The 15181-nt window shown below is 38.2% G+C and overlaps 1 protein-coding gene across 4 annotated transcripts in view; it reads left to right on the top strand.

Moving 5' to 3' along the window:
* The window catches only part of LOC108701857 (sperm-associated antigen 16 protein), a 474505-nt gene that overhangs the window by 335570 nt on the left and 123754 nt on the right, over positions 1–15181 (top strand). For all 4 annotated transcript variants that reach the window (XM_041576877.1, XM_041576879.1, XM_041576876.1 and 1 more), the window contains one exon: positions 7974–8100. In XM_041576877.1, coding sequence (XP_041432811.1) covers positions 7974–8100 — 127 coding nt within the window. The remainder of the gene's footprint in view (positions 1–7973; positions 8101–15181) is intronic.

Raw genomic sequence — 15181 nt, 5'->3', positions numbered from 1 at the left:
TTCACTGCTTAGTTGTAAAAAATTATCCAAGGATATTCCCTTTTGATTATAGTTTTATTTAAGATAAAGAAATGTTGAAGTCATGCAAAAATGTTAATTGCTCCTGTGCCTCCAACTATTGCCTTTTAAGGGCCAGTAACCTAAAATTCAAATTACTTTACATCAAAGAACGGCTAGTGTCTATCATGCAAACACACGGACACGCATAGACACACAGCCACAAAGCTAAAGATATTTGCAGCTTGTTGATAGCTTATTGTTTTGGGTAGCCGAGTATAACAGTGCTTTATTAGCAGAGTCATGCAGCAATTACACAACAGTAAGCTTTCACTTTCACTTTTAAGCTACCAGGAAGTATGCACAGTATAAGTATGAGCACAGTGACATCTACAGGCCATTTGTATAAACACCTCACTTATATGCATGCCAACTGGAATGTTGTATATTGTGCTACTTTGTGGTATTCCTTCATGGTACTTGAACAGTAAAATATACATTTGTGAATGATACATTTACATAATTGCTCCATTTATATTTTAGATTTAATGGGGCTTAATCTGTAACAAACGATTGGGAGTTATTGCTGCCAAATTCAACAATGCTGTAAATGAAATATCTGAGGTCACAGAATGTCTTTATTTCATAAACATTGCAAACATTGCAAGGCAGCATTTGGTAGCTGGTATATAGTGTCCATTTCCAGAAGAGGAACTTTTTCCCTTTAATATAAAATGTTTTTTTTGTTTTTTTTAGAACACTATTCGGTTCGTCCTTCTTAAGGTTTTTATAGGTGTAAATACTTTAACCCCCATTTATTTTTTACTTTTTACTTCTCTGGTTGTTCAGCAAAACATATGGGCATACTTTAATCTACCCAGAGAGACACAATTAAAGTACCAGTCAGGGCCGGAACTAGGGTTAGGCAGGAAAGGCACCTGCCTAGGGCACAATCACTGGGGGCGGACTTCCCAGGAGAATTTTTTTTTTTCGTTCTGTTTTTATTGTGTCCACTACATGGCCATTAAAACAGGTATGTTAAGACAGAGCCGACCACTCTATCCATCTTTGTATATTTCCCTTTTGCTTTCCCCCACACTCCTCTTTCCGACTTGTACCTCACTGAAGTTAAAACCCGACTTTTCAGAAAGGCACATGCGTGCGTAGTATATGCTTTCTGACATCATTTGCAGTGTCAGAAGTTGAAGTGCAGTGAGCAAAGTGCACCCAACAGTATTTCTATCATTCTAAAGGGGTTATACAGTATTTAAATAACCCAGTAATTACTGGCTCCAGGAGGATAAGTTCAACATGTCCCTTTAGCTGCTCACCGGTTATGTCTGTTGTTTCGGCAGTACACCGCCCAGAACATCAAAGGTCTCTGAGGAAGTGCGTAGACACAAATCGCCTCAGACGCTTGTTTCTATGTCAGATGTAAAAAATAAAATATATTACTTTTTAACTCGATTCCTGGATTTAGGGGTCTTCTATGGAGGTCCGGAGTGCACTGCTTCAAAGATTGGTTACAGTGAGCAAAGTGCAATTTCAAGTGCAATTGCCAGGTTTTTTCCACAAAGCAGTGTTTTTTTTTTTTTTGTTTTTAGAATTCAGGTGCCATTTTGTTGTCACACTTTAGCCACAACTGTGCTGTACCTGTCGCAATTGTGCCCAATAGCCGAAAATGAACGCAACTGCTTGTGTGCTTCATTGCAATCCATGTGACATTACACCAAATAGTTTTGAAGTCAATCTGGTGTAATTTCTAGTGTATGTGTGCAAGTTACACGTGAGCACTGTTCTTTTGGCACAACTGAACTGCGGCAAACAACACAGGGTGCTAAGGGAACCCTGGTGCTATCACCTGGTCAGGAGTTTGCAGTAGCTCCAGGGTTCCTCTGTGTCAATAAGCACAACAGAGCTCAATTCAGAATGGAAGGCAGGAAGGACTGAGCAGCACAAGCACAGCTATAAAGAAGTGCAAAGAGCACATTTTGACACAAGTACCTTTAATGAAAGTGGTTTTACTTGCAACTGACTGCGAGGAAAAAGTGGGGACCACAACTGCATTTGCCGACATACATGAGCCCTATAGTTTATGGTAGTTAACAGCTTGAGGAACAGAAGCTGCCAAAGCTGTCCTGCATACATTCAGTATGGTAATCAAAATGGGCTACATTGTTTTTTGTTTAGTTTGTTTATCCATGCTCATATATATAATATATTAAAACATTCCAGTTAGGACTTAGTAGCTGTACCATCATATGAACAGTTTATATCCAAAGAAGCCTTTCTAACTTCTCTTGTTCATGAACCTTCCAAGTGATATTGCGGTTGTGAATAATGAACAATCTCGCTGTGCAATAAGCCTGCACTATGTAAATAAAGGATAATAATAAATGATAATGAAGTGTTACATTCTTCAAAGGGAAACTGTTCAATAACCCTTTGTTCTGCACAGTGTCACCTTATTCCTCCATATAACCCTTACTTATTGCTCTCCAAGTTGCTTTGTATTATCTGTCTTTGAATCTTCTCCTCTTGACCTACATTACTCCTGTGATTGTTCTGTGTGCCTTTCATACTCTTTGCTGCAATCTCTATTTGAATCTTCCCTACTGTTCCTTAAAGCCCAGCCTGTTGCTTCTTTGAACCCTGGTTAGACATCGAATTCATTCTTTTCATTATATCTTGTTTAATTAAAAGCATATCTTGTTTTTCTGAAGCCTCCCTGGTTGTGCCATGCAGTACAACTAAATGAAAAGGAGGATTTTTCTGAAAATAAATGAATCTTAGCTCAGGCTTGATTTCCCCAATGTTTGTACACCTAAGTGCTTGTCCAGGGACATTGTTTTACGAATGAGTTTAGCCCTTATCAGTCCTCATACGCAATAAGAAATGACAGTGCAGGAAACGCTTAACATTTGAGCTCCTCTTGAAATGATCCTGAGCAATTCATTACCTTAATGCCAAGCTGAGCGGGTGATTACCTTCAACTATTAAAGACAATCGGTATCCTGTACCTCTCATCAGTGCTTGCTAACGTCTCACGTTTTTCTTCCTGTCCAAGTACAAGAATGCAGGATGTACTTGATGTGTAGGCATTTTAAGGTGAACCGGTTAGACACAAGCTCGGTGCATCTTGATGGGATTTTTAATTAGATTCACATAGGAATCAAATATGAGAATATTTTGTAATATGCCGTTTCCTATTCAGACACTTATTAAACCATATTTTATTGGTTTGTGGGTTTGCAATACTCAATACCTTGATTCCAAAACCTGCAGGCTGGGATTCTGTGATGTTTATGCTTGCTGGCTTTTTCCCTACTTAACATTTTCTTAATATTTGCTTTTCAGTTGCCAAGGAGAAAGACCTGTCTCAGGGGCACCCAAATACAATGTAATTAGTCTTTTACTAGCCCCTAAAAGTGTTACAATGGAGCCCCCTGGCATCAACACACTTGAGTAGTTGTCCTGTAATTGGAATTTATCTTTCATGCTGACCCGGGCCACTTTAATTATTATTGAGTGCACCCCCTCCCTAAGCTTTGACCCAATCCTTTGAGGTCTTTTTAAACATTTGGGCATGTACTCTAGGGGATGCCGGCTGGTGTGCTGTGCGTGCAAGTATTGTAGCATTCAGTCTTTATTTAGCCTTGCTATGTATAGTATTCATATAGTTTGTTTTGTACACAATTGTACAAGTTACAACTGAACACATGCAGAGAAGGCTTTACTAAAGAGCTGCTCTGTACCTCCTGCTGCCCAGCTCCCTGCAGCCTGTTAATATATCGGGCTTTTATAAGGTCATTATAACTTATTAAGTAGGTGTCTCTATATACACCCAAGAACCATTTTTCTGCTAATGTGGTCTTTGGAGGCTGTTGTCAGGGATCCCTGAGTCATTATAGTCACTTTCATTAGTCTGTGGATGATGTAACCATGACTAAGCAAATATGGCTAAAGCACATTGAACAAACACAAATATTCAAATAAATAAGGCTCCTTATGCAGAATAACCATTGATAAATGTTTGTATAATAAAGTCAATAGTAACTGTACATTTAAATAGGGTATATTGTCTCTGTAAGGGGTTAAATTGAAGTTGAATTCTTGAAAACCTTATTCTCAATATTTTTTGGCCTCTTGCTATGCTTGATGCAATCTCTATGTAGATTCTTACATCAGGTCAGGTACCCGCAAGGTTAACGGTAGGACTTGCAGATGCAGGTTTGGGTGGGAGTCTGCAGGTCAGGTCACAGTCAGTGCTAGGGATTGGGGATTTTGAGATTTAATTAATTTTTTTCTGATGATGTGGCAATTAATAGCCCCATCCATTTATGGACTCTGTGTTTGCAAAGAAAATAACAAAAAGGAGATCCTACCCCAAAGTAATCCTTGTTCTGGAGATCTAAGATAGAATTGGATTTGTTAGATCTATAACAAAACTAAAGTGAAACATTTACTTGCAGTTCCTGCTCTTCACATCTTGAATGCTGCAATATTGCCTGAACAGTCCAGATTTGAGTTTGTGAAGGATGATTTAGCCTTAGCATAACTAGACTAACACTAAATTCTCCACTGCACTTACACCCATACTAATTACTCTTTTGCGCCCCCTAGCTCTCAAACATAGGCATACCAATATTTTACAGATACATGAGATTTTCCCAGTGAGACTAATCCTTAACAGCTCTACATCAGTCATCTTACTGGTATCTGACATACTGGAATTACTGTGCAATTTTTGTGCTAATATTACACTGTAATAAAAATTTAGAAAGGTGGATACACTTCTGTTAATATGTTGTAGAGCTATAAAACATTGTTTTATTCTTTTGTCAATGATAGTGTCACAATGTGTAAACAGAGCCAGCAGGAGTCTCATTGGAGGATACTCTTCAATCAGAGAACTTGGAAAAATGTGGCATCACCTGTATGGTTGTAGGGCTACAGCTTCAATTCTGTTTAAACTCATTATATTATGCTGAAGAATGATGGACATTGGAGTCCAACTACATCTGGACATTGCTTCACTTAAAAGTCCCCTTTAAGCACTGACGCACGCTAATGAAATTGTTCTATTTTCCATTTCACTCAGTTATAGTCAGTGCTTCTTCCCAATTTTAGATAGGTTTGCCTGAAGCTAAAATCTCCAGTTCTTTCCCCTGAATAATTTCTCATTGTGTTCAGGGAGGTTATCATTTAGAAACCCATTCTCTGGACTCGAGTTGGACGACACCCAAAAGCTTTTGTGTAGGGGGCTATGACAGGGGAAGCAAAGAAGTGTGTCTTTATCTTCCTGGCTTTAAACAACTGTGATTATCTGATAATTAAAATAATAATTTAGTCATTAAAATTCCTCCAAACCCAAATAGCTTAGAGGCCTTCACAAAACATTTCTATTATTCATATCTTTCTTTTAACTACACTCTCTACACACCATTCTTTCTTATAAGAGCCATCCCGTGTTTAAAAAAGTAATCTCAAAAGCTTTCACCAAATGACAGAGTAAAAATTTAAATTTTGCCCATTAATAACAGAAATGCCTAATACATTTTATCAAAGATTTCCTAAAAATGCTGTTCTGCAAACACAAATTAGGCCTACAATGTGACAGGTTTTATTCCTGTATGCATTAATTCAATGTTCCTTTGGTGCAAAAATAACTTGACACAGAAAGTTCTTGCCTGCAATTAAAGAGAAAGCCCTAACTGTGCCTTAGAGGTCATCTTGATTTCATCTGCAGTGATTACTAATGGTAAAAGCACTTATATCAGGAAAATACTAAAGGATATCAATTAAAGGAGAACTAAACCCGAATATGGCTTGAAATATATTTTATGTGCTCAACTTGGTGCACCAGCCTAAAGGTTTGGCGTCTCTATAACAAGAATGATCCAGACCTTTAAAGGGATACTGTCATGGGTAAAAAAAAAATTTTCAAAACACATCAGTTAATAGCGCTGCTCCAGCAGAATTCTGCACTGAAATCCATTTCTCAAAAGTGCAAACAGATATTTTTATATTCAGTTTTGAAACCTGACATGGGGCTAGACATTTTGTCAATTTCCCAGCTTCCCCTGGTCATGTGACTTGTGCCTGCACTTTAGGAGAGAAATGCTTTCTGGCAGGCTGCTGTTTTTCCTTCTCAATGCAACCGAACGTGTCTCAGTGGGACATGGGATTTTACTATTGAGTGTTGTTCTTAGATCTACCAGGCAGCTGTTATCTTGTGTTAGGGAGCTGTTATCTGGTTACCTTCCCATTGTTCTTTTGTTTGGCTGCTGGGGGGGGGGAAGAGAGGGGGTGATATCACTCCAACTTGCAGCACAGCAGTAAAGAGTGATTGAAGTTTATCAGAGCACAAGTCACATGACTTGGGGCAGCTGGGAAATTGACAATATGTCTAGCCCCATGTCAGATTTCAAAATTGAATATAAAAAAATCTATTTGCTTTTTAGAAATGGATTTCAGTGCAGAATTCTGCTGGATCAGCACTATTAACTGATTCATTTTGAAAACAATGTTTTTTCCCATGACAGTATCCCTTTAAAGTTAAGCACAGGATCTTACCATGTTGAATTTTGTTACTGCCCATGCTCAGTGTGCTCTGGGTAGCTGTTGAGAAGCTAAGCTTAGGGGTTGTTGTTGTAAATTATCAAGCAGAAGTTCCTTTGTCATAGACGCTGATTCATTATGCAATGGTTACTAAATTCTGATGTACTGGTTTCAGAGCTGCCATGAATTTTGGATTAATTACTAATCAGCCTTCTATCATTACATTTATATTTTTATATACAGTATATATTGAGTTAGTTCCTAAGCTCAGATAACAAACAGCAACACAGATAATGTAGAGTAAATGAGTAGAAAAGAATATGGGGAGCTATTGGGTATTGGAGGCTCTTCACTGGTAAAGGAGTGCGCTTGTCTTTGGCTTGCATAACCTAATTTATTTCTGCCTTACTTCTTTGTTAAACTTTAGTTCTAATTTTATAGCATCCCCCAAAGTGGTAAAATAGCAACATTTCATAGCCACCTCTGGTGAGGCAATGGCTCTGCTTTTTTTTTGCAAGATTAAAAATCCAAAGCAAAGTGCAATGTGCTGTACTGTCAGGCACAAGCTGCTCTGTACTTAATACTTTAGGTAGGTAGGCTTTAAATACAGCTTGTGCTTTCTGAAGCTCACAAATGTAAGTGTCTACATTATTACTGTGTTCCTTAATATGCATACAATGATCACCTTTTTTTTCTGTGAAATGGCTTTGCGTTCCACTTTGTGCCAGATTAAAAACCTTTTGCAAAGCACAATGTGTATTGTGTTGGATGCAAAACAGACCTGTGGGCTCCTCTGCAGATGGTCCTCAATGGTGCACCCTAGCTTGTATGTATGCACAAACAATGGGCTGCAAGTCTTGATACATATAACCACATATCTTATGCAGCATACGTCAAAGATCAGTACTTTGGATTTCATTTGATGACCGCAAAGAGTTGTGGTATGGGCACAACATCAGAATTGGCTTGGGGCAACTTGCAAAACTTTTTAAAATTGGGCATGCTTTGCTCCTTGACCAATAAAAGTAAATTAGCCTGTTACTCTACTCCCTTACCTTCTAGCATGACTACTGCAGCACAGCATTGCTAGCTTTTATAATTCTGGTGTTATTTCCTTTGACCTATAGTACTAAATATTCTTATCTCAATGGCTCTCCCAACAAATTTCGTATAATGCTGTAGGTAGGTGATGTAAACAATGGATTCAAGATGATCTCTGTGGCTCTGTAACATAATTGTCCTAATTCTGTTTAAAGAGAATAAGGTTTCCCCCGTTGGTTTATTCCAGGGCAATTGCACTGAATTATGTGGGGCTATGTAGAATGGAATAATGCAAGTGATTTTAATAGAAAAAAGTACAGATGTTTCAGTAAGCGATGTTCCAAACTTACCAGTATTGATTTTTTTTCTTCCAGGGGGACACCATTGCTTCTTGTGATTCTTATGGAGTTTTGAAACTTTGGGATGTTCGGAAGGCAGTAGCAATGTTATCAACTGATGCAGGTCCTCACCCGGGAAATCAAGTAGCATTTCATCCATCTGGTATGTACGGAACCTGTTACTGTGGTGTTTGCCCTGTGACATAAAATACATTTCTATTGCTGAGTTTGGAGCAGAGACTGATGAAATTCTACTCACTAGTAGAGGAGGACGGTGTTGGTGGGCTTGTTCACTAGCACCCAGGGCATTTATTGTTACTGACATCAAGGATAGTCTCAAAGGTGTTGACTGTTGTATCACAAGCAGCTAAACCTTTATTTGACTCTAGCAGAGCTTTCCATCCAGCAGATGAGTATCAATACAGGTATGGGACCTATTATCTAGAATCTGCAGAATCTTTCGGGATAACAGATCTTTCCATAATTTTGGATCTTCACATCTTAAGACTACTAGAAAATCATGTAAACATTAAATAAACCCAATAGGCTGGTTTTGCTCCCAATAAGGATTAATTACATCTTAGTTTGGATCAATTACAAGCTACTGTTTTATAATCATAGAGAAAAAGGAAAACATTTTAAAAAATTTGGATTTGATTGTAATGGAGTCTATGGGAAACAGCCTGTCCATAATTCCAAACTTTCTGAATAACGGGTTTCTGGATAACGGATCCCATACCTGTATATCTTTAGATGTTGGAAATTATTAACGTGTCCCCTCCTGCATAAATGTAGCCATACACTAATTTTAGGACTTTATCAATTGACCCACATGCTAAATGGTTAGTCATTGTCTAAATTTGTCATTCACACAAATGGCCATACATCTTTTAATCCATGTATTCTGATGGTCATTGAGTTAGTCCTGTGTCCCTTTTACCTCTGCTGATTTGACCCGTTTCGCTAAAAATTCACCGCCGGCGAAATGTCGCAGACGCCCATTAAAGTCTAGTTTTTTTGATGCACAACGCCAGGGCGTCATTTCTGCAGCGAAACAAGGTGAAAAAATTCACCCATCCCTACTGCTGATGCTTTGTCCGTTCGCCAAGAATAGGCATTGGTAGATAACAATTTCTGGAGTGTGAAAACTGTCCTCTGAGGGTGCTGTGCATGCACCACTGGTAAGGCATTAAGACTGAAATTGGTCAAACATTAGCATGGGAAATATAAAGGCAGTTCATTAAGTCATGTACATGTCCTTTACATTCTTTTCCAACACAGTTATACATATTGTTAAGGTTCTGTCCTATGAGAAAATCTGCATTACACTTTATTTTGTTTATATTTTTGGATACAATCCAAGTACACATTTGTGCCCGCGGTGTGAAATGTATGCACTTAGAAACTCATACAGAAGGTTTTTATGCTAATGTATGTATATGCACATTATCATCGGCTGCTGAATTCAGACTGGATAGCATTAAGTGGAAGCAATGTTCTTGCCCTATCTTCACAATTTCATTTCTGCGGTTATACTCATAAGGGGAAATGTAATACAAGTTGCAAACGGTGATATGTTTATGTAAATAAGAACAAAAATAAGCATATCCCTATATAATAGACTTTTGTTTTGGTGCAAAAATAACATCTTCAGTAAGGAACTTTATTGCATATGTTATACACTGAAGGAAAATGGCCAAATGATTTTACTGGCAGAGGGTTTGTTCAATACTTTGCAGGTTGCAAAGGCTATTTTAAATACAAGCAAGAGATAAAAATGTTCATGCCAAGGACAATTTGTACATATTTTCCTGCTAATGACTATTATTGAATTCACCTAAGAGAATGCTCTATTCATTGTGATGCATTGTGTTGCTACCTCAGGGGAGATTGGTCACGAAAGGCATTCATCTGTTTCAAGGCAGCTTTAAGCAACCCTAGAAGGTTCTAAAAACCAATTGATTGTTAGATGATAAAATAACTACTGCAAATGTGGTGCTTGGTGATCATTTTCACATGGCAGGGCTCCTTATGAAAGATACTTTAAGGCAAGCTATGGCAACATAGGAAGTAGGTTGTCTATTATGGGCTTGTCTGATTTTAAAGCTTTCAGAATAAAACTAGCCATACAAAGGCTGATGTACATTTGCAGATCCAAGTATGATGTTGTCCTGAAGGCCTGCAAGACCTGTATCTATTGGTCAAGGTTAGAAAATCCTATTAGGCAGGGACAACTGGTTAATGTGGTCTTCCTCTTAGGGTGGCCATAGACTCAAAGATCCGCTCGTTTGGCGACATCGCCAAACGAGCGGATCTTTCCCCGATATGCCACTAAACGGCATGGCTATATCGGGGGTAATTCCAACGTTCGGCCGTACGGCCGAACGATCGAATTTCGATGCGCCAAGGGGCTCCGACAGGTCGGTCGGTTAAAAATCCAACCTTCCCGATCGATATCGCGGCCAGATATTGATCGGGAAGACCCGTCGGAAGCCCCCATACACGGGCAAATAAGATGTCAAATCGGTCCAAACGACCGATATCGGTAGCTTTATCTGCCCGTGTATGGCCACCATTAGTCTGCATATGCTGTCACTATGATTATAATCTGCCAATTGATTGGATCAGCTTGATTTGGCTCAGCACGTGGATTTCCAGATTAGGTTTTTTGATGGCTAAGTAAGCAAATCATTTACCCACACTGGTGGGAGTGGCATTTTCCAAGTAAATGAACCCCAATGATATCATATCATGTTTTTCTTTATTATCTCCACCAGTCTTGTTAAAACAAATTAACATATGAAAAAAGAAAACTTATCGGATCAGGAGTGGCTCTAAATAGAAAGAGTGCTTTCTCCACGAATATGTATTCTGTTTTCTTCATATTCAGTTGTTTGTTATAAAAATGTCTAGCAATGCATTACATTTGCTGCTCTGCCACTGTGAGATGAGCTGTATATGAAGCTCAGATCTGAAAGCAATGAAACGCCATGGGTTTTGCAACCCTACAGGATTTCTCAAGAGCAGGACACTTTATTCTTACATCATGTGTCAAGGCCAGTTACCAGGCTCCTGCCATACAGCAGTCTATTAGAGACTGAGGCAATTGTTACTGCACAGAATATGCTACCCACATGGGGATTCTGGGGATTACATTAAAGAGATACTGACACCAGAAATTAAACTCTTTTTTTACATCTATCATAATATTGCCTTTGAAAGCTACTTATAACTTTGCCCACCACTGCCAACAGATTTGCACAATACTTTTACTTTACCTGTTTGATGCCCCGTGTTCCTGTATGAGGGGGCTGCCATATTTGTGCAGCAGGAATCCGTTAGCATTGGAAACTTTAACTGACAGGCTGAGATGGGACAGTCAGGTTTAGAAACTTCAACTAAAAATTACTTACAAGACAAACCTCTCCGCAAAAAACGATCAACGTGACCTGTAGGTGACTTTTAACGTACATTCATGTTTTAAAAAGTAGTTTTTTAGTGTCAGTATCACTTTGTTTGTTTTGGAATAGCCAACATAGCATTTTCTAAGTTTATATGTATATCTGTGTATATTACTACCTGTGTGCTATAGACATTATATGGAAATAAATCCTGTAATGCCATGTAGGTTATATTCATTGGGTCTTGATAAGGTTTACTTTCCACGTACACTTTATAAAAATAAAGCTAATAATATCAAGAAAAATATTGACTTCCTTTTATTTTTCTTTTGTGTTCATACAACTACTCCTAATGCAGAGTCATTTCTAAGCCCTATTACTTTTGTGCTTGAAAAATGAGTAGGTGTGTAAATGACATAAAGTAGCTTTAAACTGCCATTTACTTTCTCTGTTCAATCACATATTTTCATGTCTTCATCACCAAAACCTAATAACCTCTCTAACATGCCTACAGTCTGGTATGTCTCTGCAGCCTGAATGCCAAAGACATTAATAATCATGACTTTCTGACTCACAGATTGGCCCAGTTATAACCATATGTGTATTACTGCAGTTTTTTGGGTAATATGTAGCACAAATGTGCTTGTTTCTTTTAAATACAATTGCCACAGTTCTCAGAATCTGTACTGTGTTGTTTTAGTTCCTGCAAATTCAAATGAGTTCAGCAATATTTCTTTTTAGTCTTGTGGCATAAGGTCTTAAATGAGTGAGGTTTTTTTTCAGTTCAAGCCCGCTTGAAGGTCCAACCTTTGTTCAGGGCTCCCCCCTTAGGTAATGAACTAAGTAGAGATATTGTGAAATATCTATGTATTAGTCATTCAGTCATAGGGGAATATTTATCAAGGAAGAGTCTCCAAGCCTATACAGAGAAAAACAACACAAAAAACAAGGTGATTTTTTAAAATTCATAGGTTGCTTTAAGTGTGGACGTAGCCGTTGTGTTACGTGCAATTACTTAAAGATTTCACAGGAATTTTGTTTGACAGTGACTAATAGCACATATAGGATTAAACAATATATCAATTTTTGTAGCAAAGGGATTGTTTACCTCATTACTTGTACCAAATGTGGCAAACAATATGTGGGGTGTACCACCAGATCACTCAAAGAACGCATTAGAGAACACATCAATCAGATAAAAATTATTAAACTGAGTAACAAAACCAAAGTCACTAGACACTTCGCAGAGTGCAATGAGAGTAACTTGAAATACTTTTCCATACAAGGGATAGAACAGATTAGAATAGGTACTAGAGGAGGAGACTTTTTGACAAAATTGTGTAAAAGGGAAGTATACTGGATATTCCATTTACAAACCAGGCTTGGATTGAATTATACTTTTGATGTAACCTGTTATATATAATTATATGTATGACTTTTTATATTTGTACATTTATTCATAATACCCTGTAACATGGATTGTGCAATATGCAGACCACATGATGTTAACCAACTGACAAACTGAGCCAATAGCCCGGGTTCTAATTGATATTATATGTATGCAACACGTGTGCTAAACTGTGATTGGTTTTATTGTGGGGAGGGTCTATGAGAGCTAGTATTTAAGGATTAGAAGAAATTGACTTGCTAGAGATTGCCTAGGTAAGTGCTAGGTAAGCATGAAACGCATTAGGATCCATAGGGGGAATGTTTGATTTTTTTAATATTAAATATACTTGTACCTTTTTACTTACTTGCATGCTTTGGGAATATTTTTGAAGAGAAAGGGGAATATTTATTAAAGAGTGAAAGTAGAACACTGGCTATCCATTTCAGTGGTTTTGTATGTACAGTATCAAAGGTCAAACTCTTGCTTTTAACCACAGATAAACAGGTCTTTAAAAATGTCATAGAAATAAAAGAGAGTTGGCTCTGCTGTCTAGGGTGGTACCAAAAGAAGATACGGCCCTGACCCTAATTGGCCTTCAAGCTGGGCTTTCAGGAGTATATAGGAGAATGAATGGCAAATCTCCCCAGTTCCCATGCTAACTGGTCTTCAGGCTAAGCCCCCACCACTTCACCAAGTCCCCTCTCAGGGGTCCATCCCTACAGTTTGGGAACCACTGCCTTACCTGCTATAGAATGTATTAGTGATATATGATTAGGGTTGCCACCCAGCCGGTATTTTACCAGCCTAGCCGGTAAAACACCTGCCAAGGCCAGGGCCGGTATTATAAATTTACCGGCAATGTAGCTGACAGTAAATTTGTAATAAACCTAACAAAAGTCCGTGGCCTGCACCCAGTCTGATCAAAACTCTTTTTGCCAGCTTCTGGCCAATCTTCTGATGAAGCCCCGCCCCTTTGACATCACGGCCTGCCCCTTTTGACATCACGGCCCACCGTTTGTTCCCGCCCCCTCCAATGGCTGGTGGAAATTTTAGTAAAAGGTGGCAACCCTATATATGATGTGCTTTGGGTTGTAACATGTAATACTCCAAGCTTCATCTCCAAACATAATTATGGAAAAATGTCTGTCCTTTTGAACAGCAAAATGTTGCTGGTGAATCACCCTGAGTAGGGACATGGAAGACAAAGGACAATAGAAGAAATCTACCACTATCCAGTTTGGAATGCACTATAACTGAAGAACATGTAGTATGTTTGCTGTGTGCATTTCCATTGTAGTAAAACTACTGTAGGTGTGAATAGTATGTGTATAGTATATACCTTGTATATAAAGCACAATGTAACTTATGTAAATAATGAAGAGCAGAAATGTTGTAGGGGCCCAATTGTCTGAAAGCAGCATATGTGGACTGGGAAAGTCCCCTTTTGCTTAGTGGTTAAATAAGTTCTGCTTACATTGTGGGAAACTTTGCAGTCATTCAGGTATAACAGGCTGTTGTATTATTCACATCACTGCTATAAAATTCTGTATGGTATTACATATTTAGTATACTCCAGTGAAATTTTATAATTAAATTTGATAATGCTGTATAAATAAACTCAGATGTTCTTCCAAGTGCCAGAGATTTATTAAAGTGGGAAATATATTTAATCAGGTAGTATTCCTTGGATCATGTAAATTAAATAAAGTCTATGGTTCATTCATTCGATGTACAAATTGCTTGATATTTTACAGTGTCAGGAAAACAAACCACATAAAACACAATAAAGTCAAAGAAAATAAACTAAAATGGGGATAAATTCCTGCCTTGAAATACAGATAAAATAATTAATAACAACAGGGTAGTGATATAAATGAAGACAATGTGTCATGGTACAACAAACTAAAAGACGTTAGAGGTCCCTTATCACCACAAGCACAGTTGCTGGTCACGCAGATTTCCCCAAAGTTAGTTGCACTAAAAATGTAATTCAGTTGCATAGTTGCGCTCAGCACCAATCAGTCCTTCTTGCCTCCTGTTCTGAATACAGCACAGCCTATTGACACAGGGGGATACTGGAGCTGCCTCCATGTCCAAACCAGGCGGTATCTTTAGGGTTCCCATTAGGGTTGCCAGATTTTCAGGAAAATAATACCGTTCTTCCTATATTTTTATCTTTCTGCCTTATTAAAGGGATTATGTCTTGATTTTCATGATGTATTATTTATTTCTAAATTAAACTGTGTACACTGCAAATAATTCACTCTACAATATAAAATTTCATACCTGAACCAGCAAGTGTATTTTTTTAAGTTGTAATATTGGTGTGTAGGCAGCCATCTCAGGTCATTTTGGTCATGTGCTTTCAGAAAGAGCCAGCACTTTAGGCTGAAACTGCTTTCTGGCAGGCTGTTGTTTCTCCTACTAATGTACCTGAATGTGTCGCAGTGGGA

This window comes from Xenopus laevis, chromosome 9_10L (assembly GCF_017654675.1).
Source record: "Xenopus laevis strain J_2021 chromosome 9_10L, Xenopus_laevis_v10.1, whole genome shotgun sequence".
Lineage (NCBI taxonomy): Eukaryota > Metazoa > Chordata > Amphibia > Anura > Pipidae > Xenopus > Xenopus laevis.
This window is presented reverse-complemented; position numbering and strand designations above follow the sequence as displayed.